Raw genomic sequence first — 23876 nt, 5'->3', positions numbered from 1 at the left:
TGATTATCTATGTTTCATAAGAAATAGAAGTATTTGATGATTGAAAATCGAGCGACAATCATTGAGATTTGTTGAGACCTGTTGTTTTTCATCTGGGTTGGTTTAATTTCTTGGGATCGGAGAAATTTATTTGCAATATTCATTCAAATATGATTCCATTGCACTTTGTTGATTTATTTTTCTGTTCTTTTTTCATGAAAAGAAAACAACGATGCACAAAACCAATACCATCTGAAAGCTTCAAAGCTCAGAAATAGCACCGGACCATCCAATTGAGATATGATTTTTGCCTCTATCGAAAATGATAACGCTGAATTGAACCAATCATCCTTTTGCCTGTCCGATATTAAATGTTTGAGAGACCTATCTCCTCTAATTTCTTGAGAGACCAATATTCTCAGAGGAGATAGATCTTGACCAAACTCAGCCAATAAAAGAGAAGAACAAGTCAAAAGTACTCATGATTCAGCACTCCAAGCACTGAAAGTCGTCATTTCAACCCGCTTATTCAAAAGTCGTCATTCAAAAGTTTTACAAATAAAATAGGAGTAGAAATTCTGAACAAGTAAATTGTTATGAAAGTCACAGTTAACATGATATATAATGCAAAGGCAACTCGTTAATATTTTCCCTATATACTTGGTGTAAATGAAAGCATAATTTTTCGCAAGCTGAAAAAGAATAGCCTTAAAATTGAAAGCCAAATACCCACAAAATATATGACTCCATAGAAAAGAGTTCTCACCAAATGTAAACTGTTCTCTGCAACAAATAAGACTCCTTTTGGGCATTCCACAGAACATACAGGGGTCACATGTGTCGAAGATTGAACTGAGATGGATGTACAAGAGAGGTTGTGCCTTGCAGTATGCAACAACCAAGGTCTGTTACTGTTGATGATATTTTTGAATCGGTGACATGGCATGATCAAAGACGTCCTTTCTTCCCCGTGCTGGCCTGCAAAACAGGAAAGACCCGTCGGAGGTTGGCCGGCGGAGCCTCCTCCGACGATCAAGTCAGTCCAGTATTTATGTGAAGAGGGGAGACAGAGAGATCTTAGAGAAAATTGAAATTACCCTTTAATAATTTTAATACTTCCTTTTTATACCCCTATGTGTTATATGTCTCTTTTACCCCTGTCAAGCGCAGGGCTCCATGTAGACGTTTTATATCTTCTCTGACTTGATTTGACTGGCCTAATAAATACTAAAGGCTGCTCATGACCGAGGCTCAAGATCCAAAGACCAAACCGGAGTCCGAAGTCCGGGATTCCATTATAAAGGCAAATCTGGCCCCACATTGATAGGGGACGAATATTCCCTAACAGTTACTAAGAGGAATTAAATCTGCATCAAGTGAATCACTCAGTGGAACGAGGAAAACAGGAGTGCTGCCAATGCGACTAATGGCAATCAAGTGAAGATTAACAGGAACGTCGTCTGTCTTCTGAAATAGATTAGCCTCACACAGACGTGGGCTACAAGAAGTTGGCACTCTAACACCTGATAAGGCAGTAGGTGTATTTTCTAAAGACGAACTAAGAGATTGGTATCTGGGAAATTCTGATGAAGACACCTTGGAGGCATCAGGCCACTCGAACCGGAGCAGCATTCCGTTCCTCAAACCAGAGAGTATATAAAGCCTATCAACCGATACAAGCCTTACATCTTGAGGAATGCAGCCACTTATAGCAGTTCCCATGGTATTTGTTAATGAAATCATCCCTGAAGCAAGGACTCGTAGGCCTTTCTTCGGTATAGAGGACAAGATTTCTACCGAAGGCCTATGTGTCCTAATAACAAATGTTTTACCAGTGTCAACTCCAACTGGAAAGGCATCCACACGGCTATTATTTACCAGTTTGATGGAAGAACTTGATTGTCTTTGCTCAAAATGTTTTTGAGGTATTGAAATGCATGATAATTCATTTTGCCGGCTCAGACGTTGCATTTCATATATTTTGTAATTATAAGCTGATAGAAATCTGATCCAAAGGATAAATAAAAAGCATGGATTAGAGGTAGAAACAACGACCATATTATGTCCAACTGCCCCCAAACTAATACTCATATTGTCTGGGAACCAAGATGTGAAAATTGGATAGGACAAAGGGATGCCCTCAGAATGAGCAACCTTGGTAGGTAAACAAAGCCTGACAGCATTTTGGTGAATCTGTACAAGCAAACCATCACTTTCAAGGCCACATGCCAAATTATAGACATCAGGTTGGAAACCAATTGAATCAGTCACATCAGTAAAACTTAAGCCAACCGATAGCACCCTGGTCTCTCCAACAAATGATAGCACAAGAAAAGAATGATAAGAATCATTTACTTTCATTCGAACTGTCCAAGTACCAGTTATGCCTTGATAAATAGGAGCAGTCTTCAACAATTTTTCTACACTGATACCACTGCGAATAATCCTTAACGATCCCTCTGGTGCCACTCCACAGCAGGCAAACATTTGATCATGTTTCTCATCATGGTAATCAACAAGTGACATATCTAATATTGGTGCAATGTTTTCAATAGTACTTGTGTAATGCAGTCTTCCATTCTCCAGTGTGAGGACCATCCCATCGCCCGTCTCCACAACTGCAATCAGATATCTGCCTTGAACCCACAAAAGTTCCTTGCATGGTAGACCTTTATAAAGGCATTCTGATGGATTAACTTTAAGGCCATCAGAATCAAACGAAATTTCAATCATGAATAATTCTCCAGTATCCACTCAAAAAATCATCATTGGATTTTTATGATGTTCTGGTTCCCAACTCCACGAGCATACATGTTTGCGGGCTGAACCCACATTTCCATTCTCACCATCTATACACATAGGATCATAATCCCTCCTCAACTCCAGCAAAGCACATGCAGCAACATTAAATAAAACTTCATCATCAACATCATGTACTCTACATGATTCCTCAACAAAATTATGCTCATCCACTGCAATAGGTAAAAAATTTAAGCTCGTTCGATATAGACAGCATGGATTGTGCGGATCTCTAAGATCCATTAAGAGAGCATCACCAACCCTGAACATAAAGGCAAACCCGTTACAGTGTGGAACTTCAACAATATTATGCGCCAAGGGTCCGGCTTCCGTATGCTCAGAGAGAACAGATATAGCACATTCTCTGATATTCCATCCCAATAACAGAAGTACATTCCCGTCTGCTCCCCCGCCTGCAGTCCAAACTTTGGTTTGTAGTTATGTTTACCTTAGCAGAACACTGATAGAATAGAAATAGAGAATAACTTTCATCCTAAAGCCACATAACTATGACAAATAAAGACTATATTCCCCTATGACAGATACTCAATTACCATACCTATTTAGAAGAATGGCTAGTTCAAGATTATGCCCCTTACTTGGTTGACAGGAATCTTGTGAAATAAAGCAGGTGCTCCATATAGTACCCCGTATACTGTTTTCCTGGACGCTTCTGGACACACTTGCATCCCCTTCATTTTCAGGAGGGTAAATTATTCTCTGAATTTGTGTGACAAGAAAACATCTCAGTAACTCCATGTAAAATTTCATGTCATGAGAATAAATAAGTAAATTAAATAAAATGCTCCCTCCATCCCCATTTTTTTTTTTTTTTTTTGATTAGTCCACATTTCCTTGTTGGGGTGTCCTAAAATTATTGTCCCTTTTCAAAACGTCTATATATATTACACTTTCCACAGTACACCTTGTCATCACATGTGAAATACTTAACTCACTTTTCAATAAAAAAAAAAAAATTAGGATAATAATAATAAGGTACCTTAAGTAGGTGGGATAACATTTAATGTTAATAAAAGAAAATGTCTCTTGTATTATTAATCAAGGGAGTAGTTACGTTCCATATATTGCTTTCTTTCATACATACAGAACAACAAATCACTTTCTAATACGTCAGCAAGTTAACCTCATCAATGATATCGGTGTCATTATACATTGAAACGGAAAACAGAGCCAACCGATCGATCTTCATATGCACTAGCAGCAATGAAGCAGCCACTGTAAAAAGAGAATCATAGAAGTTAGAACTTAGGAAAATCCTAGGTATATATTCCAGATACTTCTCCTTTTCTTCCGAAACTCGAGGAATGAGAAAAGAAAAGACAAACACATATTGACATGGAAGTTCAGGCTTTATTTCCATAAACAATCGATATATATCCTACTTAATACAGTTGATGTATTAGCCTTCAAAAGATTAAGCATGCGTACCATAAGGCATAATATAATCCTACATAAAAAAAAAATGATGCATTTTTTTCTTTTCTTTTCTTTTTTCCTTTCCTTTTAGACAAGCATAACAGAAGAAATATCATGCTTGTTTGTCTTGTATACCTTCACGTGCACTTGGTTTATGCCCCTCTGCACTTCTTTATGAGATTCGATTACTTATCAAAAAAGAAATATCATATTTTGGGGTTGCTAATCAGTAATCACCCTAGCTCATTGAATCTTCCTCGTGTACTTTCATCAAATTGCTTAATAGAAAATACTACTTCTACCTTCATGTATTTGACATAGGCAGTTACTCAAAAAATAATTTATCATCCAAAAGCATGCATGGACTGTTGGACAGGAGTTTGCGTAGCTTCAGAGAGATTTCCCATATAATATAAGACCAATGCCAAAAAAATAATTTGCTAGTAGTAACAAGGATTGTTACCGCACTACTCTATAGAAAGGGCCCTAAGAGTTTTGCAAATTCAGCACTAGGACTCCAATTAAGTCCAGCAAAAGGGGAAAGTAAAAAAGCAAAATTTAAATTTAAAAAAAAAAAAAAAAAAATTAAAAAGGAGTGCCAAACACCGACTTAAACAAACCAGCCTGATCATGAAAAGAGTATCATTTCAAATTTGTCTAATAACCACAAATGCAGCCTACCTGGAATCAACAGCCAACATTCTTCCAGGCTGATGCCTTGAGTTTCCAGGATTGGAAAGTTGAACTTGTGTTAGCGGGAAAAACCTATAGGCTATATCAACAACCAATATACGGTAAGCAAGCTTAATAAGGACTAACCCACTGTAAAAAATTAAACAAAGAAGTAGCGAAGTCATTTATTTCTTTTGACCAGGAAAGAACGAACTAAGCAAAAAAATAAATAAAACCTGTGCCTTTCACTGCAAAATGCGAGAAATGAGAGGTTCCCCGAATCAGAAATAACAACCACAAGGTGGTTCGGTCATCTCAAATCAGTTTTGTTGTCTTTTGTCTGTCATAATTTGTCGAACTTAAAGGCCCAAACTCTTGGGATAGTGAAGAAGATTTCAACAATGCCCTTAAGCTAGTGGGATTGCTGTGATATCACTCATAGGGACAGACATTTTTGTTATGACCGATCCAAAAAAAAGTGGTTCGGTCATCTCAAATTAGTTTTGTTATCTTTTTTATGTCATAGTTTGTCGAACTTAAAGGCCCAAAACATGATTGGGGTATGCAGAATCTTTTAGAGAAAATACTTTGTATAAAAGAAACAATATGCCGAAAAAGAATTTACAAAATAGAGAAAATTTACCATGAAACAAGAAAATCAGTCTTTTGTTCTCTTATAACTGTAGAGATTGACTTTCTAAAGACTTCATCTTTCATTTCTCTTGAAAGTTGAAAGTAAAAGGATTTGAAGAATTTAGAAAGTCTTATGGTTTTATTACAACAATGGAGTATTGTCGATCAAATCCTTTTATTTTCAACTTTCAAGAGAAATGAAAGATGAACCGTCTTTAGAAAGTTAATCTATACAGTTATAAGAGAACAAAAGACTGATTTTGTTGTTTCATGGTAAATTTTCTCTATTTTGTAAATTCTTTTTCGGTATATTGTTTCCTTTATACAAAGTATTTTCTCTAAAGGATTCTGCAGACCCCGTTCATGTTTTGGGCCTTTAAGTTCGACAAACTATGACAGACAAAAGATAACAAAACTGATTTGAGATGACTGAACCACCTATTTTTGGATCGGTCACAACAAAAATATTTGTGTCCTTATGAGTGATATCACAACAATCCCGCCAGCTTAAGGGCATGGTTGAAATCTTCTTCATTATCCCAATAGGGAGATTTATTTCGTGTTTTTTTTTTCTTTCTTTTTGCAAAATTACTAATGAGAAAAATGATATTTATTTAATGGAGGTATGAGCTATATATGGTGTATAACTAATGAACAACCCACTCTACTCACTGAACTAGATGCTTACAAGTTACAACCTCAAATGATTATACTGAAAGATAATTTCCCCCTTTTTTTCATACAACCTTTGTATATAGAAAAAGTTTGGATATTAGTTAAATTATTCAATTTTTTTATTTTGTATTAATTTAAACTTTTAGAGTAAATAGTAATTTTATATGGTATTAAAGTAGTAATCTTGAATTTGGGGACTTTTTGATTCTACAACCTTAACCTCGCTTTTAATTAAAATATTCCACACATGCGAAGAAGAGTATTAAAAGACTAATTATATTATTAAATTTGCTATTTCAGTAATGTTAGTTTTTGAGGTTTATTATATATATAGGTTAGCTAGACCGGCCATTGGAGAGGCATTCAGTTGGAGTTCATTCATTCATGTGCAAGGTATCCTTAATGACGAAGCTACTGGTTTTTATTACCTAAGTAAAAGCTTAATTACATGGCTTTCACGCACTTAGATGTGCTTGTGAAGCTCTCATTATATATATATATATATATGGAATCAAATTTCTCAAAAAATAAAAAAATAAAAAAATAAAAAATACTCTTTTCGTTTACATCTTTTCGAAACCCAAAAAACATGCATGGAAGAAGATCGATAAATAGTACTTCACATATACGGATGGATGCTTAATATAAATTTGATCATCAAACTGCACATCTCCTCCTCTTGGCATTAGCAACGATAACAGGCTTGGTCAAGCTGTACAGATGATGAATCGATCGAAACCTCCTCTTCCTTGGCCAGCAAATCCCATCTTCTTCAAAGGTTTCTCCAATGGTATAATTAGTAGAAGACGCATCACCGACTTTGCTTTGTTCTGCTTTCCCTTCGGCACAGCTGTTATTAATGTTGTTATCGATGTCGTCGCGGTGGTGGTGGTGGTCATCGGACTCTCCGCTGAGTTGTATTAGCTGCCGAGCCACGTCCATCTCGGACTCGGAGAATCTAAAGACCTTCTGGGTTCTTCTTGCTTTGCATGCTAACGCTGATTTTGCCATTATTTGCCCGTTGAGACTTGAGAGTTGAGAGAGAGCGAGATTGGGTGAGACGGAATGATGCTTTAGTGCTTTACATATATATAGACGAAGATACGTGTCATAAGTCGGTTGCAATAATATTATTTGTTTTCTTGCGGGGTAAGTTATCCGTGGTTAACAAGGAGAGGAGGGAAGTCGATCTATTATATATATAATATTATTATAATGGGACAACTTCATTCAACTCCCCAACTTTCATCATTTTTATAATTTTTTCTTTCAGTTTTAAAAATTCTTTTACACGTTAGGATTTAAGGGTTAAAATTTTTCTCAAAAAATCCTCAAATTGTTTTTTTTTTAAGGGTAATTTTATAGTTTTATAAAATTTATAAGAATATAATAGTCGTTTTACCATTTGACCCTCTTATTTAACTTCAAACCATAATCGGAGAGGTGAAATTAAAAAAAAAAAAATTGGAAAAGCAATTACCAATAGATGAAAGTTTTGGAATTATTAAAAAAAAAAAAAATTGAAAGTTTTGACTTAAATTTTGGGGTTAAATACCTTTAAGGTCCCTGAGTTTTGACAACTTTATTTTTTAGTCCCTGAGTTTCAATTCGCATCACAGATGATACATCAATTTTGAGAAATGACTAAATTAGTACCCCGGTTAACTTTTCCTTCCAAAAATTAACGGTCCGCCACGTGTCAACTTCAAAAGTTGACACGTGGCACTATATAAAAAATAAAAAATCTTTAAAAATTAATTAAAAAATTTAAAAAAAAATTGAAAAAACTATAAAAAAAAAAAAAAGGGGTGGCTCTTGGCTACCATGGGGGTGGCCGGCCACCCCCATTTTGGCCAGGGAGGTGGCCGGCCGGTCTGGGGTGGCCGAACCACCCATGTGGTGGTTCGGCCACCCCCTGGACAGAAAAAAAAAAAAAAAAAAAAAAATTGGGTTTAGGGTTTTGCCCTTGGGGGTGGTTCGGCCACCCCAAGGGCGGAAACGGGAAAAATAAACCCTAAAAAAGAATTTCCCGTTTTGCCCTTGGGGTGGCCGAACCACCCCCAAGGGGCACGGGGGTGGTTCGGCCACCCCCAAGGGCAAAACCCTAAACCCAATTTTTTTTTTTTTTTTTTTTTTTCTTCTGTCCAGGGGGTGGTGGTGGTTCGGCCACCCCAGACCGGCCGGCCACCTCCCTGGCCAAAATCGGGGTGGCCGGCCACCCCCATGGTAGCCAAGGGGGTGGCTCAGCCACCCCTTTTTTTTTTTTTATAGTTTTTTCAATTTTTTTTTAAATTTTTTAATTAATTTTTAAAGATTTTTTATTTTTTATTTTTTATTTTTTTATATAGTGCCACGTGTCAACTTTTGAAGTTGACACGTGGCGGACCGTTAATTTTTGGATGGAGAAGTTAACAGAGGTACTAATTTGGTCATTTTCCAAAATTGATATATCATCTGTGATGCAAATTAAAATTCAGGAATTAAAAAATAAAGTTGTCAAAACTCATGGACTTTAAAGGTATTTAACCCTAAATTTTGAAAACAAATTACCAACACGATGAAAGTTTTTGGTGCTAAGCGAAGTTCCCTGTTTGTTATAATATTAACTCTGCAGACAGCATGGAGCTCTCGTTCTCTCCTTCGTCTTGACTTCGAATCCAAGCCATATTCCCTCACTGCAAGAGACCCTTTTATCACACAAAGATACCCACTAAGCCCACAAGCAAATCTCATCGCTCTCTCTCTCTCTTAGAATGCTACCCAATGTTGCCTTCAATTGCGCTGTGCGGTCACAGAAGTTGCTCAAAACCAGCATCAAACAGACGTTATAGGCGTAATTCCATCTGGGTATGCTTCATTTCTTTAACAAATCACATTGAATTTGTGAACTTTTTTTTTTGGTTGATTATCTATGTTTCATAAGAAATAGAAGTATTTGATGATTAAAAATCGAGCGACAATCATTGAGATTTGTTGAGACCTGTTGTTTTTCATCTGGGCTGGTTTAATTTCTTGGGATTGGAGAAATTTATTTGCAATCAATCATTCAAATATGATTGCATTGCACTTTGTTGATTTATTTTTCTGTTCTTTTTTCATGAAAAGAAAACAACGATGCACAAAACCAATACCATCTGAAAGCTTCAAAGCTCAGAAATAGCACCGGACCATCCAATTGAGATATGATTTTTGCCTCTATTGAAAATGATAAGGCTGAATTGAACCAATCATCCTTTTGCCTGTCCGAAAGGGGGAACAAAAAATGAGTATAAGCTGGTGGAGCGGTAATTTTTTCCCCTTAATTGTTATGCCAAAGTGCTGTTATCAACTTTCATAAGAATATCAAGCTTTTACGGCCTATTGGCCTGAGACAGATGGTAGGCAATTTGCTTTGACAGTGTGTCTATCCTATTTTATGTAACTGGCTTAAACTCAGAACAAGGTTTTCCAAGCACCATGAAAAGACTTGGGGCAAATTTTCTGTGGTCTGAGACCTGGCAAAAGATGAGCCATTATCACCCTGCTGTTAATCCTTGGGCTGTATAAAACATTCATTAGTATTAAAGAACGATTTCGGTATAGCCAGATGGCTTTTATCCAATAAGTTAATTTAAAAGCCATGGGTATAAATTGCAAAAGTGTGGGTTTATGGATTTCTGCGTGGTTGATACAAGATTTATCCTAATGTGTTCACCTGTTCATGAGTATGCATGTAAAATTCTTTGAACTTAGCCTCTTTCGTTTCGTTTGCAGGGTAACCAAACCTTATTTACCGATAGCTGCAGGGGATCTATCAGTTCAATCTGCATGGTTATAGGTGATATTATTTCCAGTGACTGGCCTGCTGATTGTTGGATTCAATTTTGGCCCATTCATTACTTCTCTTTAGTGCCTTGCTCTTTTTCTTGGCACCATTTATTCAGTTCCTCCATTTAGAATGAAGAGATTTCCTGTTGCAGCATTTCTTAGGGCATGTTTGGGTAAGACATTTATTTTTATTATATTTTATTATTTTTGAAATACATGTTTGGATTGTTTTGCTAAATTTGAATTCTACTCAAGTTTTATCCAATTTTTTTCAATTTTGTCTCAGGTTTTTTAAACTATCTAAACATAATTTCAAAAAATAAATTTTTTCGGTATTCGCAATTTTGAATATAGTAAAGAATAGTAGAATATAATACAAAAAAATCGCATACCCAAACGTGCCCTTAGTCATCCACAATTTTACCAAATTCATAATGAAGTAGAGGAAGGGTTGTTACTTTATGCTTTAAGATGAACAGATTATTACTGAGATAAAGGGTTATCAATTCACATTCTGAGATGACCTTAACAAAGTATTGAGGAAGGAAGAGGGCCCTACAAAAAAAAAATTGTAGATAGAGTAAAAAAACATAGACATAACATGCATATCCGCATTCATTTATATATACATGATTGTGGGTATTTTTGTCTGTATAAATGAAGTCATCATTTTAGAGGCCATGAAGAACCAAATTAATGGGATTCAAGTTCCGAGAAAGGAAGCACTGGTTCGGGTTTCAAGGTGGGGAACATGGTAATGGAGATTGTTGTTGTATATATTGATGATGCTCTTTTGACTGCATTAGCACAATAATTTACAATTATATTTTGCTTGCCAGATGATTCTCTAGAACACTGGAATTGACCAAAAAATAAGTTTTCCAGGTACACGGTTTTCTTCTAAATTTTGGTGTATATTACACCACTAGAGTGGTCGTTGGACTTAGATTCAAGTGGAGGTGAGTTACCATTTTATTATATGTCTTTCATAATATAATTGATTCAGATGAAGCCACGCTCACATGCTTCACCTAGGGTTCAAAGAGATGGACTTCTTAAATCAGCAGCCTGGGACCTGTTAAGTTGGTGCCTTGATTTAGCTTATAGTAACAAACGGACAAATCAACTATTGACTTAGGTTTTGGAAATTTGTAATTTACATGATATAGGGCTTTCAAAGATTATATGGTTTCGCTTCAGTCGTCTAAAGACTAAAGATGTACAGCAGCCACTTTAGTTAATGTGATTGGTATAACTCCATAATCAAATAGCTCATGATAAGGCTTGATAAGCTCCTTTATATTGTACTTCTAATACATGTCTAAAGGTTATAGTTGTGCTTCTGTATGACTTATGGGCCTCCATTTATTTAAAACATGGATCTCATAATCAATGAGTTGGTGGTTTTCATTCCTTTAAATCGTAATCAGTGCCCAAATTGATGAATGAATTAGAGTTTGAGTTTTTATGCACTGGAACATTTCCTGAACCTATTTCATAAAGTCCACCGGATTAAAAATGACGTACTTAACGATATTGTTTTTCATCTAGAGGATGATGAGCTAGACTGGTTAATCTAATATCTAATTTTATAGTCTGAATTTTGAACCTCTAATGATATTTCCGCTGCATGTTCTCTTCAAATTTTTGAGATCTTAATTTCCACCTGCAGCTCACCTGTGGCTTTCATCACTACTTTTGTAACATTGTTTGCGCTGGTCATTGCCATAACAAAAGATCTTCCAGATGTCAAGGGTGATTGCAAATAAGTTTCAAGGCTTTTTTTTTATTTTTTTAATTTACTTATTTCTTTGAGCTGCTGATATCCATTGACCTTTTCATCTTTATGACTTGTATGTCTTGGATTTTCCCCTCTACATTCCTTAATGTTCGCAATTCTCTTTCTCATTTCTTGTTTGGAAGTCGAATCACATTTTCAATCAAACCCAACCCAGCTGTTTCTTTCTCCCAGAAGCTGGCATCCCTTGTTTGAAAAATCAACGTCGATCTAATCTATCAATTTGATATAATCATTTTACAGGTTTGAGATATCAACCTTGGCAACAAAGCTTGGAGTTAGGAACATTGCGTTCCTTGGTTCTTGGCTTTTGTTGGTAAACTATGTTGCTTCTGCACTGGCAGCAATTTACATGCCTCAGGTGAACACATTTCCATTGAAGTTTATCTTATTTGTCTTTACAAAATTTCTGCACAGCTTATGCATGTATGTATTCATTATTGATATTCTTCAGCAAAGATGAATACAAAATGAAGTCCTTCAATTGCATGTGTACAGGCTTTCAACCGTAGCTTAATGATTCCTGCTCATATAATCTTGTCATCAATCTTGATCTTCCAGGTTTGTTTCTTGTGATTTATAACCCTTCTTCTTACCACAATAACTAGGATGTCTTTTTGCGAGAATATTTTTGCCCTTAATACTTCTTTATTTTATCCACTCACAATTTTTTCCCACTACAAGAGAGATTATGTTTCATTTCTGATCAACTATTCAGGAACTTCAATGAATATTTTGAAAAGGAATTTGGATTTGGCATAAATGATTCTTTACAAGACAAGAAAGTAACTCCAATGACTGCTTGTTGGCTAAATGATACATTGGAATTTAATCTGACTTCCTGTATGGTTGCTGATGTTAACCTAAGAGTCTGTTTCAGCTGATATACAATTAAGGTCGTGATCAGGTCCTTGCATGTGCTGCATCTTACCTTACATTGCTTGTACTAAGATTTTGACCGATCCCAAGTCCCAACACCTCGCCATGGTCTTAAGTGTCGGACCAGACTGGCTGATCTGACCCAATGACCTGCAACCTATAACAGTCCGATCAACCCCCTAAACATGAACCTACTAAAAACCGCACAAACCCTTAATTGCCTCAGCATCTAGCAAGTGACCACCATTGCAGTCAAGTTTGCCTCTTCCCCATCAACCACAAACCATGTTGTTCAAGACCAGAGGTCCTTTCGAGAACCAGAGTAGAAACTTTTGTTTGTTTCTGTTAAACATAGGAATAAGGTTGGTTTTGACTCACATTCATACATAATTAATCTACCTTCAACAATATTAGTGCAAGCAAAGAATTATGAACAGGATTTTTCAACAAACTGTCATAGCAATATGATATTTATCTGCATGTCCTGATGCAATGACTCTGTCATGTTTTGCCTCTTCCAGCTCTCTTATGTTTAATGAATCTCTAGGTTATGTGGAAGTCAGTTTGCTGATTGTTAATTCTTTTTCACACCAACAAACAAATCTCCTTTCGTGCAAATATTTTTAAATTTTGAAGGCTCTGGCTTACAATTTTCTTTTTGTGTAATATCAGTTATGGGTGTTAGAACAAGCAAATTACACTAAGGTAATTCATTGCTTCATGTTGCATGAAAATATTGTAGAAATTTTTCTAGTATCATTACTTTAGCTGGAGTCATTTTTATCTCTACTCATCCAAAAATGAAAAAGAGTAAAAAGAATAGCTGGATTTGTGCCTTTAATAGTGAGAAAGGGAAAATGGAATGATCATAATCTCCATATGATTCATAGACGCCTCTTATTGGTAGACACTATAACAAAACCAGTCAGGCTTTGTCTGGAAGTCATATGAACTATTTTAGCCTTTTGAGTAGTCCAAGTATTACTGCGTGAATAAATGGCTGGATAATATACATAGTGGAACGGATTGCTGGTAAGATTCTCTTTACCTCTTCTCTTACTGATCGAAGTTATACTAATTGGAATTCTGATAGATGGGAGATTGTGGATTTAGATATATATTCTTTTCAAAAGACAAATAAAAATGAACACCAAAATGAGAATTTCATTTTGATGTCTGATCTCAAGTTTGATGGCATCGTGCAGGAAGCAATCTCACAGTTCTATAGATTTATATGGAATCTATTCTATGCTAAGTTCATTATATTTCCTTTCATGTTTATCTTTTCTGACCTCTTCTTTAGAGAGAGAGAGAGAGAGAGTTTTGTACTTTTTTGTGAATATCAGCATATGCTTTCAGTTCAGCAATTTTGTTGTATGTAATGTAGTGTTTGTCGACTTTCACATACACAAAATGCTAGTTTTGTTGTCTAATGCTCATTCTTCTTTTGAAATCATTTTTCTAATCTTATTTTCTTGTAGATCATTATTTTTTATTTGGGAAAATTACACTTACGCCCACCAACTACTATTCACTTACCAATTGCCCCTACAAACTACTACTCGTGACACATGACCCCCTTCAACTACCAATCATTGGTACATATATAAACAGAAGAGGAGTGTTCGAACCACCCCTATTGATGTTAGAGCCACCCCAAGTACTTAGTGGTGGATCAGTCACTCTCGAATCACAGGTGAAGGAATTGTCACATCCTCGTTGCCTTTCTTTTATATGATAAATATTCTTTTCCTTTCTCCCCCCATCAAAGACTGCAAATTCTGAGCCGCCCCATCATAGACTGCAAAAGTCCGGGTAATAGTGGACCAGTTATTCACATGCAAAAATATCAGTGTGTCTGTGTGTGAATAAGGTCCAGATAATACTAAGCAAATGGCGATCAACTTTTGCAAATTTCTTCAACTGTAATCTACAAAACTTTACTCTGTGAGAACATTCTCATCTTCAAAAGTGATGCTTTTTGGTTTCCTGCTTTATGATTTCAATACAGGATTACATAGAATTGAAAGAAGGGAAAGGGGTCTCTTCTCTTTTTAGTTTAAAGGGCTGCACATCCTGCAAAACCCTTTTCAGTTCTCATTCAATTTCTACGGTAAGCTACAAAAATGTGTAGAATAATGGCAGGCATAGAAAAGAATGCAAAAGAATCCTATATCATTTTCTCTACCCCCAGCATGATGTAATAATTCCAGTATGGGTTTTGGTTTCATCTAAATTTACTCAGTCTATGGTGTTGCTGATTAAGACAGTATATCAGTTGCTCCGGAGCATGGGAACTTCTGCTTGTACTTGTCTCTCTACACAAAGAAGTTGAGTCACCACCTTTGGGCTGCAGTGGGATACGATCCGGGGGGATGCATTAACACTTCTTGATCTTGGAGACAAGTTGGCTTGCTCTAAAACCTGGAACTGAAGCTCGGAAGGATAGTCTCTCATGCAACCAATCCGTGGCCCGGCTCCGGTTGCCCATTTACTGGATAATTGCTTAGCTAACTGATATGACTTCATTCCTTTATGTGAATCTATCCTTTGCATGATTTTCTCTTTTGGGATGGGCTGTTCATCGTCTTCTTCTTTGTCTCCATCAAACAAGTTCAGTTTGGGAACCATGAAATCTTCCTCGGATAAGAACGACTCTTCCGCTGTCTCATAACCATCTTCTGCAGAATCTGGAAGGTGAGTATGGCAACCTGATCGAAGTTCTTCCTTCTTAAAAATGTCAAATACATCCTGTTGGTATGGTATTTCAAGTCTGGGTACTTTTGACCCTAATTCTCGTGACAATCTTGACATGGAGGGTCGGGGATTTTCTTTAGCATTAGAATCCTGGCCTCTGGAATCAGAGTACTCTTGAGCCAAGAAACTTTCACTCATTGATGGGATGCTTTGGAGGCAAATGTCATTGGCCTTTTCGTTAGGGGCTTCTTCTTCCTCTTCATTTGGGCTTTTCTGTTACATACAAATAGAGAAGCGCATCAGTGATTTGCCTTCATGGTGATAAAATTCAATATGAACTCTGGCAAACAGTCTGTGTGCAATGACAAAGCAGAAGATTTTGGCTAGCTGCTAAACAGCATGTGTTCCCATGTTTAAGTGTCACCATTGTATGAAGTATCCCAATACTCTCCTGCTATGTCATCTGCTACATAAATGAGACTGGATAGATGTTAACTTTATGAAACTATGAGAAGCATAGTCAGCTTGTTCTACCTTTACATTGGTTAGATCTATATTCTGTTCCTCAAGGAACAACATGAATTCTTGAAAATTTTCTTCTGTCGGTCGATAATGCCCACTGTGAGGCCAAACTGCCTAATGAGTTTACAGGAATCCTATTAGAATGTCACACAAATTCCACAAAAAGAAACAGCAACCAATTAATCAAGCTATTCTTTGAAAAACCGTCTTTTTTTTTCTTTTATACCTTCAGAATGCCGTCTTCCACTACCAATCTTCCAGCAGACAATGTGGCGCCTCCTGCCAAGAAACTAGAATGTTGAAATGTGCCCTTGTTCTTCAGCCCAACATACAAGGTTTTGGATGTGCTAAGAACAAAGATCCACTTAGCATCTTTGGGTCCTTCTGTTGTATCAAGGAATTTATCACTCTGCTTGTACAAAAGTTTCCCATCCCGCACCACAACTTCATAAGCCTTCCGTTCTGCCTGCAATTCGAAACATTTGTCAGTAAATAAATACCAATGGGAAATCATATGACGTTTTGTTTAAATTTTGAGCCACTTAAAAATCTTGAGCTTTAGATTTAATCAACTTTGCCTTGTACTTCAAAGTAAATTTCAATTTATGTATAAAGATAATATAGAAGATACAATCCATTAATTCTTAATTATATTTTACTACTGCAACCAAAACAAATGAATAAGAGTAACATTGGCCTAATAATTATTCCTGTCACTAATCCATTTGATTCAGTGTACCAAACATGACCTAAACCTAATTCTAATTCCTTGAAATCACAAAGGGGACATGAGGCTCACTGGACCAAGATATTTGATGCATTGTTGCTGAAGCTTCAATCGAGAACATCTCTCAAGATTTACTTCTTTTCCGTCTCCTATATCGAGCCTGCATTTTTTCGAAGTCCAAATATCAAAAGGGCAGAAATAATATTCATTGTCAAGCAAAAGTCAATCTGCAGGATTTGCTTTTGATCCCAACCAATCTTACCAGTAGAAGAAAGGCTGTTTACTCTCACACTGAAGCCAATTAACATAATAAATTTGAAGATTATGGCCATAGCGATGACGGGGATCAATCTGTTAAGGAGAAGGGACAAGACTAAGAACAAACAACAAATGAAGCTGTTTGTTTGTTTCGAAGATTTTACTTTAACCATGGACTTACTGCCTCAAGCCAATGTTGTAAAGCAAGTTTAAGAGCCTTTTCATCCTTAGATAAGCCTTTCCCCACCTGCAAAGGGGTAAATTAAAATGAAAAAAACAAAAGAATCAGCAATTTTGTTTGATCTTATATTTATAGGGGATCTTCTATAATTTTGCACATGAGGGGTTATTTCTTGGTTTCGTCTGGTCATTAGTAACTTGATTATTTTATAACTGAGCAACATCATATAAGGATGCATTCAATTGATTAAAATTACCTTAGCAGCTTTAGTTCTTGCCCTGGACCAGCGTGAAACAGCAGTCTCAGGTTTCTCGATGTCAAAGAATGATATCGAGCTCCGCTTCAGTTCTGCAAAATCGAGCAGCTTCCACCTACAAAGTGAATTGCAAGAAGCTTATTATACAAATATGGAGACGGTGTTTGGACAAACAGACCTAAAACCAATCCATTTAATCCTTGTAAAGCAAAGACAGACCTCAAACACCACATGTGAACATAAATAGTGACTCCAAATTAAATTATCAATCTTTGTTCCCAAACTATATGGGACGAAATTAAACGGATGCTCTCATCTTCATGTATTGTCCAAACTTTCCTTAAGAGAAATGCATGTAATAAAACTAAAACAAACCATCTCTGCTCCACAAGAACTGCACAATCTGCCAGCTGTCTCCTTGTTCGGAAACTCTTGTACACTTTCTGCAACTTTAATGCAGCCTGGTTCCTATGCTTCTTTGGGTCCGACAATGGTGATTGGTGAGTTTTCTCAGACAATCCATCTGATCTTGGCAATTGGTCTACAATGTCTTTAGTCTTAGAGCTCACAGTACATCTACCAAACACATTGTTCTCCTTTTCTGCAGAAGGAGTTTTGACTGAATCACGGCCATTGAAACTGACTGGTCGCAATGGACTCATCACATCTCTGCCCCCAAAACTAATTGATCTTACAAGAATAGCTTCAAAGCGACTATCCACATCATCTAGGTCAGCTAATGGACAGGATAAGGATAACCCCATCTATCAAAATTGGATGTCTTGTATATCCAAATAACCAAGATCTCAATCAACAAGTTCTATGGGGACTGGATACCTGTTGAAATATATAAAAGTCGAAAATTAAACACCAGAAATTTGTAAATTGGTTGCAACGACAGACAATCAAATGGTAAAGAAAATAACACTAGGATATCAGTATTCACCAATGAGGGTATATGATTGATTTCATGAACACCTGCCCATACTTTGTTTAATGATAAGGAAGAGAAGGAAAATGCCTGACAAAAGTTCGCCAGTTTTGAGCATTTCATCCCTTCCCCAATAAACAAATTAAGCTCCCTCAAAGAGCATACCTTTAAAAATAAAAATAAAAAGAAAGAGCACAAAAAGGATCGTACCAAATCTTGAGGATTTGAATAACTACACATTATGAATTTCTTGAGTACATCATATACAATATTAAAAGACCATATATCATAAAGGAACTTCAAATTACACAACTCATATGCCTGGAGTGCATTTTTCTTTGTAGGCCAGAAATACTTCTTAATATAAATGGGAAAACAGGTTCAGACTCCCATTTCAATCAAACAGAACAAGAAAGAGATACCATTAACGTATTTGATCTTTTCCTCTACAACCCAATTTTTATATATACATATAAAAACATATCTACTTTTCTTTTCTTCATTTTTTAATATGTGGGTAAACTCTCTCTACAGTTTTCATCAAGGATATTTCCCGGAAGGGCCTCTTCAAACCTACCCATTTCAATCAAACAACATGATAACATAACCCATATATCATTTTCAAAATTTATCAATAAGTTTCAATAAAAAAAGAAAAAAAAGAAAGAAAACCCAACAACAGGAGAGTGAAAGTAGGAAACAAATACGAAATGAAAGGTATAGAAGTCTTACCTTAATCCATTGGAGACGAAGTGAAAAACAGGGAAGCGAGTGGCTTTAACACAAAATCGAAATGATAGGTAGAGAGAGAAGGAAACCGAAAAGAGAAACGGCCAAATGAGAATTTGTAGGTGGCAATGTGAGAGAGAGCGAACAATGTGGTGTGGTGGTGAAGAGGTTTTTGTGTTTGTTATTCAGAGGTTCAAAGATTACAGAGTGGCTTTCGTCAGTTCTCTCTCTCTCTCTCCTTTCGTGCAAAGCTCTCTGCTGTGTCTTAAAAGCTCTAACACGTTGGCTTTGTGCCTTTCTTGCAGACGTATCATGTATATATAGGAGTGTGTGTGTGTGTGTGTGTGTGTGTGTGTGTGTGAGAGAGAGAGAGAGAGAGAGAGTGGCAATAACAAATAGATGGTCTCCGTCCACTTGTTACTGACAAATTTGACAATGAAATACATGTTTTTTTTTTTTTTTTTTTCTCTTTTCTTTTCTTAAAAAAATACTTTTTATTTTTTTTTTGAAATTAAAAAAAAAAATACTTTTATTAAAGTAGAAGCAAGAGACTTATTATTAATTTTGCCTGTGTTTAAATGGTAAACTCATTTGATTAACACAACTTAATCGATTGTTCGAGTTTATATATATATATATATATATATATATATATATTTGTGATTAATTCTAATAGGATCTCATCTTATAGTGAAGAAAATTCTTGAAGAAAATATTCACAGTCCATGCCCAAAATAAGGTGCTTGACTTCTTCTTCACGCGATGAGCTTTGAGACCATTAAACGACAGTGAAAGCATTAAAAGACTAGGTATGGTAGTTAGAACTGGTCTATAAAAGTCGATGCAAGCATCCCCATCCATATGTTCCTGTCAATTTTGGTAAGTAACCCTACTTATGGGACACTATGAATGTATCCAAGTAATTTGAAAGTTCTCGTTTTAGTAATGTTATAAATTATAGGCAAAAAGGTAAAGTCAAACTCTTGAATTGATTTTACTACTCCGACTTAAATTAGAAGTGTTTGATGTTTGATTTAGTCTGAAAGTTCAATTCTCATTCAACTAAGAGTTGGATTGTTGATCAAATAATTCAAAGAGTCTTTATTGGACCCGGATTGAGACTACTACCCCAATTCAACTTGGAATATGATTATTCTCAACATAACTCATCTTTAGATCTGACCTTTATTATAAATAAATAAATAAATAAAATTAAGAGTTGGTTGTAACTACTACGTTGATTGTCGAATAAATATCTGAAAGCTAAGTGGCTTGGATTCAGTTTCAGTTGGAGTTTAACCTCTTGAAATTGAGACGTGTTCTATGATAGGACACAAGAAACACGTGTCCCAATTTTAATTGATCTAGTTTCAATTAAAACTTGATCGGAGCTGAAGCCAACCAATATTCATTGTTTAAACTGACTTTTTTAAAAAATATATATTTATATATAATTGAGTTAAACTGTTACAAAGGGAAGCTCCTAAATGGTTGCAAGGCAAATGGCAGAGGGAAAATGTCTTTTTGTAGCTTGGGCATACTATTAAGAAATTGTTTGAAAAATATATTGTAAACTAAATGGGGCCAAATAATCTTTAAATGGCCACCAGTGGTATCCCATGGTGTCATGATTAGATACTTTTGAGTACCTACAGGCTACAACTATATAATTAATTAATGGTGTATTATAGTTGGCTTTGTACAGCCACGTGTACATGAGTAAAGAACCCATTGGTAATATGTTAAAAAGAAATTCTCTCCTACCAGATCAATTAAAATATCAAAGCTAAATGTAACTTAATTAGGTAGATTACAACTCATTCAACTGTTTTATTTTATCAAACCATGATATACATGCACGACTTGTTCCTTCCTCTGTCTTCCTCTTATATTTTATTTAGATCACAAAATAAATAAATAAATAAATTATATTTTTTAATAATAATAATAAATTAATAATATAGAAGACTTCAAACGATTATTATATACTACTTGCGAGTAACATCTAATTGAACTAGGAGTCTGTTTACTAAACTGTAGCTTCCTCGAACCTTCTTTACGACAATGGCTATTATCACTCTTCTAAGAAAGGTTACCACATTTAATTCTAATCACTACTTTCCAGCTAATTTCATCTATTTTCTACAAGAGGCCAAATTCCAATCATGAACAAATCTTAACTGGGGTCGAAAAGGGTTGAGATACTTTTTAAAAATTTGCGTCCCTTTCTATGTGTGTTTTTTTATTTTTTTTATTTTATTTTTTTATTTATTGGAGAAATGCTATACATTTAATTTTTATTTTTTTTTAAGAATTTGGTTTCAACCTGATGAGTCACAATCTCATGAGATCTATCATTTTGAGAAATGTGTTAAACCAAATTATAAAAAAAAATATTTAGATGTTAAGCATTTCTCTTCTTTTGGTATATTGAGATTACTTATCATTGATTGCTCTATTTCAACCATTTTGGTGCATTTTGTCTTGTTGTGATGCTTCACCGCTTGTTGCAGCTGCTGTTTAGGTTATTCATTTTGAAAAAATTTGTGTTTGGAAACCATCGTTCATGGGGGCATCAGTTTTTTCAATGGATCGAATGATTTATTTGACCAATTCATAATAGTTTTAGTTTTTTTTTTTATTTGTACTGATTTATGATTGTTTTAAAACTTATGTTTAGGTTGTTCAGCTTTTATTTTCATTACTTATATTGTAATTACCCTCTTTTCTTCCATTTATTTGAATAGAAAAAGATATATATTTCTTTATAAAAAGATTATTTTATTTTGTTGTTAATTTTGTTTCTGTTTTTAGGGATCGGCTTAGAAATTGAATTTTGACCAAATCATTTTTCTTCCTAATAGTGGGACTTTGGAATGGGTTGGGACTTGTAATCATTAAAATTTTATAATGACCATAAACAGGGGTGGAGCCAGCTTTTAGATTTTGGGTGGGCTAAATTAATATAATTTGAGAGGGCCAAAACTAAAAAAAAAAATTAAACAAATTTGGGGTAAAATTATATATATATATATATTTTAGGTTTTTTTTTTTTTTTTTTTGAAGAAAACCTTTGGCCTAGGGGCCACCTCCGGCCAAAGTATAGCTCTGCCCTTGACCATAGAATACAAGAAAATTGTTAAAAAATTTATAATTTTATTCAACGTTTATACAAGTGTCATTTTTAACCTATCATTGATTTTTTTTTTTTTTAATAACACTTAATTTAAAATTTGTTGAAAAATGAATATTATATAATATTATAGTATCTCACATTACTTTAAAATAAATTAAAATTGACGTGGAAATGAATGGTTTTTGTTAGAGCGTGAAAATCACGAGCATTAAAGAGTGAATTAAGGTTTGTGGAATTGTGGGAATGATCAGAGTCAAAGCATGTGTTTGACAATTTTGCCATCGCCAAGTTGCCAACTGTCGTACTCACATCCCAAGGCAAGGCAACCAGCTTCTATGTACGTCGTCGCGTACGGACCTCATAAACATGCGTGGCCCGAAACCGGTGGCCCACGTTTTTTTTTAACTTTTTGCATGATTTTTTAGAACTTTGGTAGCCGTAGCCTGTAGGTATTGCCGTATAGGCGTGCCTCCAACGTATTGACTAATAAATCGCCCTTAAGCAGGAAGGGAACTATAATTCCCTTGGAATATGATTTGACCAATTCTTACGCAATTTAATATATATTTATGCATGGTAAGATTAACACATACATACATACATAAATGATGAGATTCACGTGTATAAATCTCATCAATATATTTTAAATTGTGTAAAAATTATGTAAATAGGTTGTGCGATAAACACATTCCAATTCATTTTGTTAGGAAGAGCCAAAAAAAAATTAATAGTTCATAAAGGATGAACTTAAATTTTAATTATTTTTAATATTTTTTCAAGTTATATATAAATATTTAACATAAATACATTAATATTTTAGTTATATATAAATTTTCAGCTGAAAGGGGGGAGGGGTCATAACACTTACCGGCCCTCTTAATTTCGCCCCTACTCCTGAGTGAGTTTTAGGTTTGATTAAACAAGCACCTAAATGTGTCTGAATATAAATTTTTAGTTAAAAGGGAGAAGGGGTCATAGCACTTATTGGCCCTCTTAATTTCGCCCCTACCCCTGAGTGAGTTTTAGGTTTAATTAAATAAGCACCTAAATGTCTCATCAGGATTTTTTTCAAAATATCTATTCTAATTTAAAAGATTTTTTGTAAGTGATTGTGAGACATTATTTATGGGAACTATTTGACGAAATTTAACCACTAATCCGGTCAGATGAGTTTCATAAATCGTTTTACACAATTACCTACTCAAATTTTCTCAGATTCGGACAAATAATTTAAGGAAAAAATATTATAAACCCTAGGTATCTTACTACATCAACAATTCAACCTTATAAAAAAAAAAAAAAAAAAAAAATTCAACATATAAAAATAAAAATGTGATTTTAAAAGAAAAAAATGAAAATTAAGTTTAGCTGAGCTGCATAGCGGTGGAGTGTGGACCTAAACGCTGTTCCCGATGCCAATACTGGGATTTGCTGGGATTAGATTGGACAGCGCTTTTTTCGATGAGTGGGATTACAATATTACATACAGCTGTACTACCTTTCCCTCACAGAATCCGACCAACTAGGTTACGCGAAGACCATGCTCTTCCTTTTACGTCCAACGCGCTTGTCTCTGAGAGTCTGAGCTGAGGATGTCGGTGCTTCGGGCCTTATCCAGTTATCCTACTCTAAAGCACCGACAAATATAAAAATTGTTTATTAATGCGATGAAATGAGCTTAATTATTATTATTATTATTTTTTTTTTAAAAAAAAAAGTACAATATATTACATTAAAAAGAGAAGGTTATAATGGAACAA

At 35.2% G+C, this 23876-nt stretch overlaps 1 protein-coding gene, 1 long non-coding RNA gene and 1 pseudogene across 3 annotated transcripts; 1 reads left to right on the top strand and 2 right to left on the bottom strand.

The window, feature by feature from the left end:
- Positions 1–1320: 1320 nt before the first annotated feature.
- LOC133873212 (uncharacterized) lies at positions 1321–7206 on the bottom strand (annotated as a pseudogene).
- A 1572-nt stretch (positions 7207–8778) lies between these two features.
- On the top strand, positions 8779–15080 carry LOC133872741 (uncharacterized). 2 transcript variants are annotated; one of them, XR_009901070.1, is made up of 6 exons: positions 8779–9042; positions 9949–10012; positions 10666–12161; positions 12299–12361; positions 14161–14792; positions 14950–15080. It is a non-coding gene; the product is annotated as an uncharacterized LOC133872741 (long non-coding RNA). The 2 variants fall into 2 exon arrangements; XR_009901071.1 differs by lacking the exon at positions 14950–15080 and having other exon boundaries at positions 14161–14375; positions 14691–14792.
- Positions 14785–19257, bottom strand: LOC133872740 (IQ domain-containing protein IQM6). Its single transcript, XM_062310332.1, is given in 10 exon segments — positions 14785–15013; positions 15016–15649; positions 15911–16012; positions 16125–16364; positions 16698–16785; positions 16888–16976; positions 17065–17130; positions 17321–17435; positions 17696–18157; positions 18984–19257. Coding segments are annotated over 9 exon segments (1830 nt in total). The 5' UTR covers positions 18085–18157; positions 18984–19257; the 3' UTR covers positions 14785–14906.
- Between the last annotated feature and the right edge of the window lie 4619 nt (positions 19258–23876).

The sequence above is a fragment of the Alnus glutinosa genome, chromosome 7 (genome assembly GCF_958979055.1).
Source record: "Alnus glutinosa chromosome 7, dhAlnGlut1.1, whole genome shotgun sequence".
Classification (NCBI taxonomy): domain Eukaryota; kingdom Viridiplantae; phylum Streptophyta; class Magnoliopsida; order Fagales; family Betulaceae; genus Alnus; species Alnus glutinosa.
The sequence above is the reverse complement of the archived record's forward strand: the minus strand, read 5'-3'. Positions and strand labels throughout refer to the sequence as shown.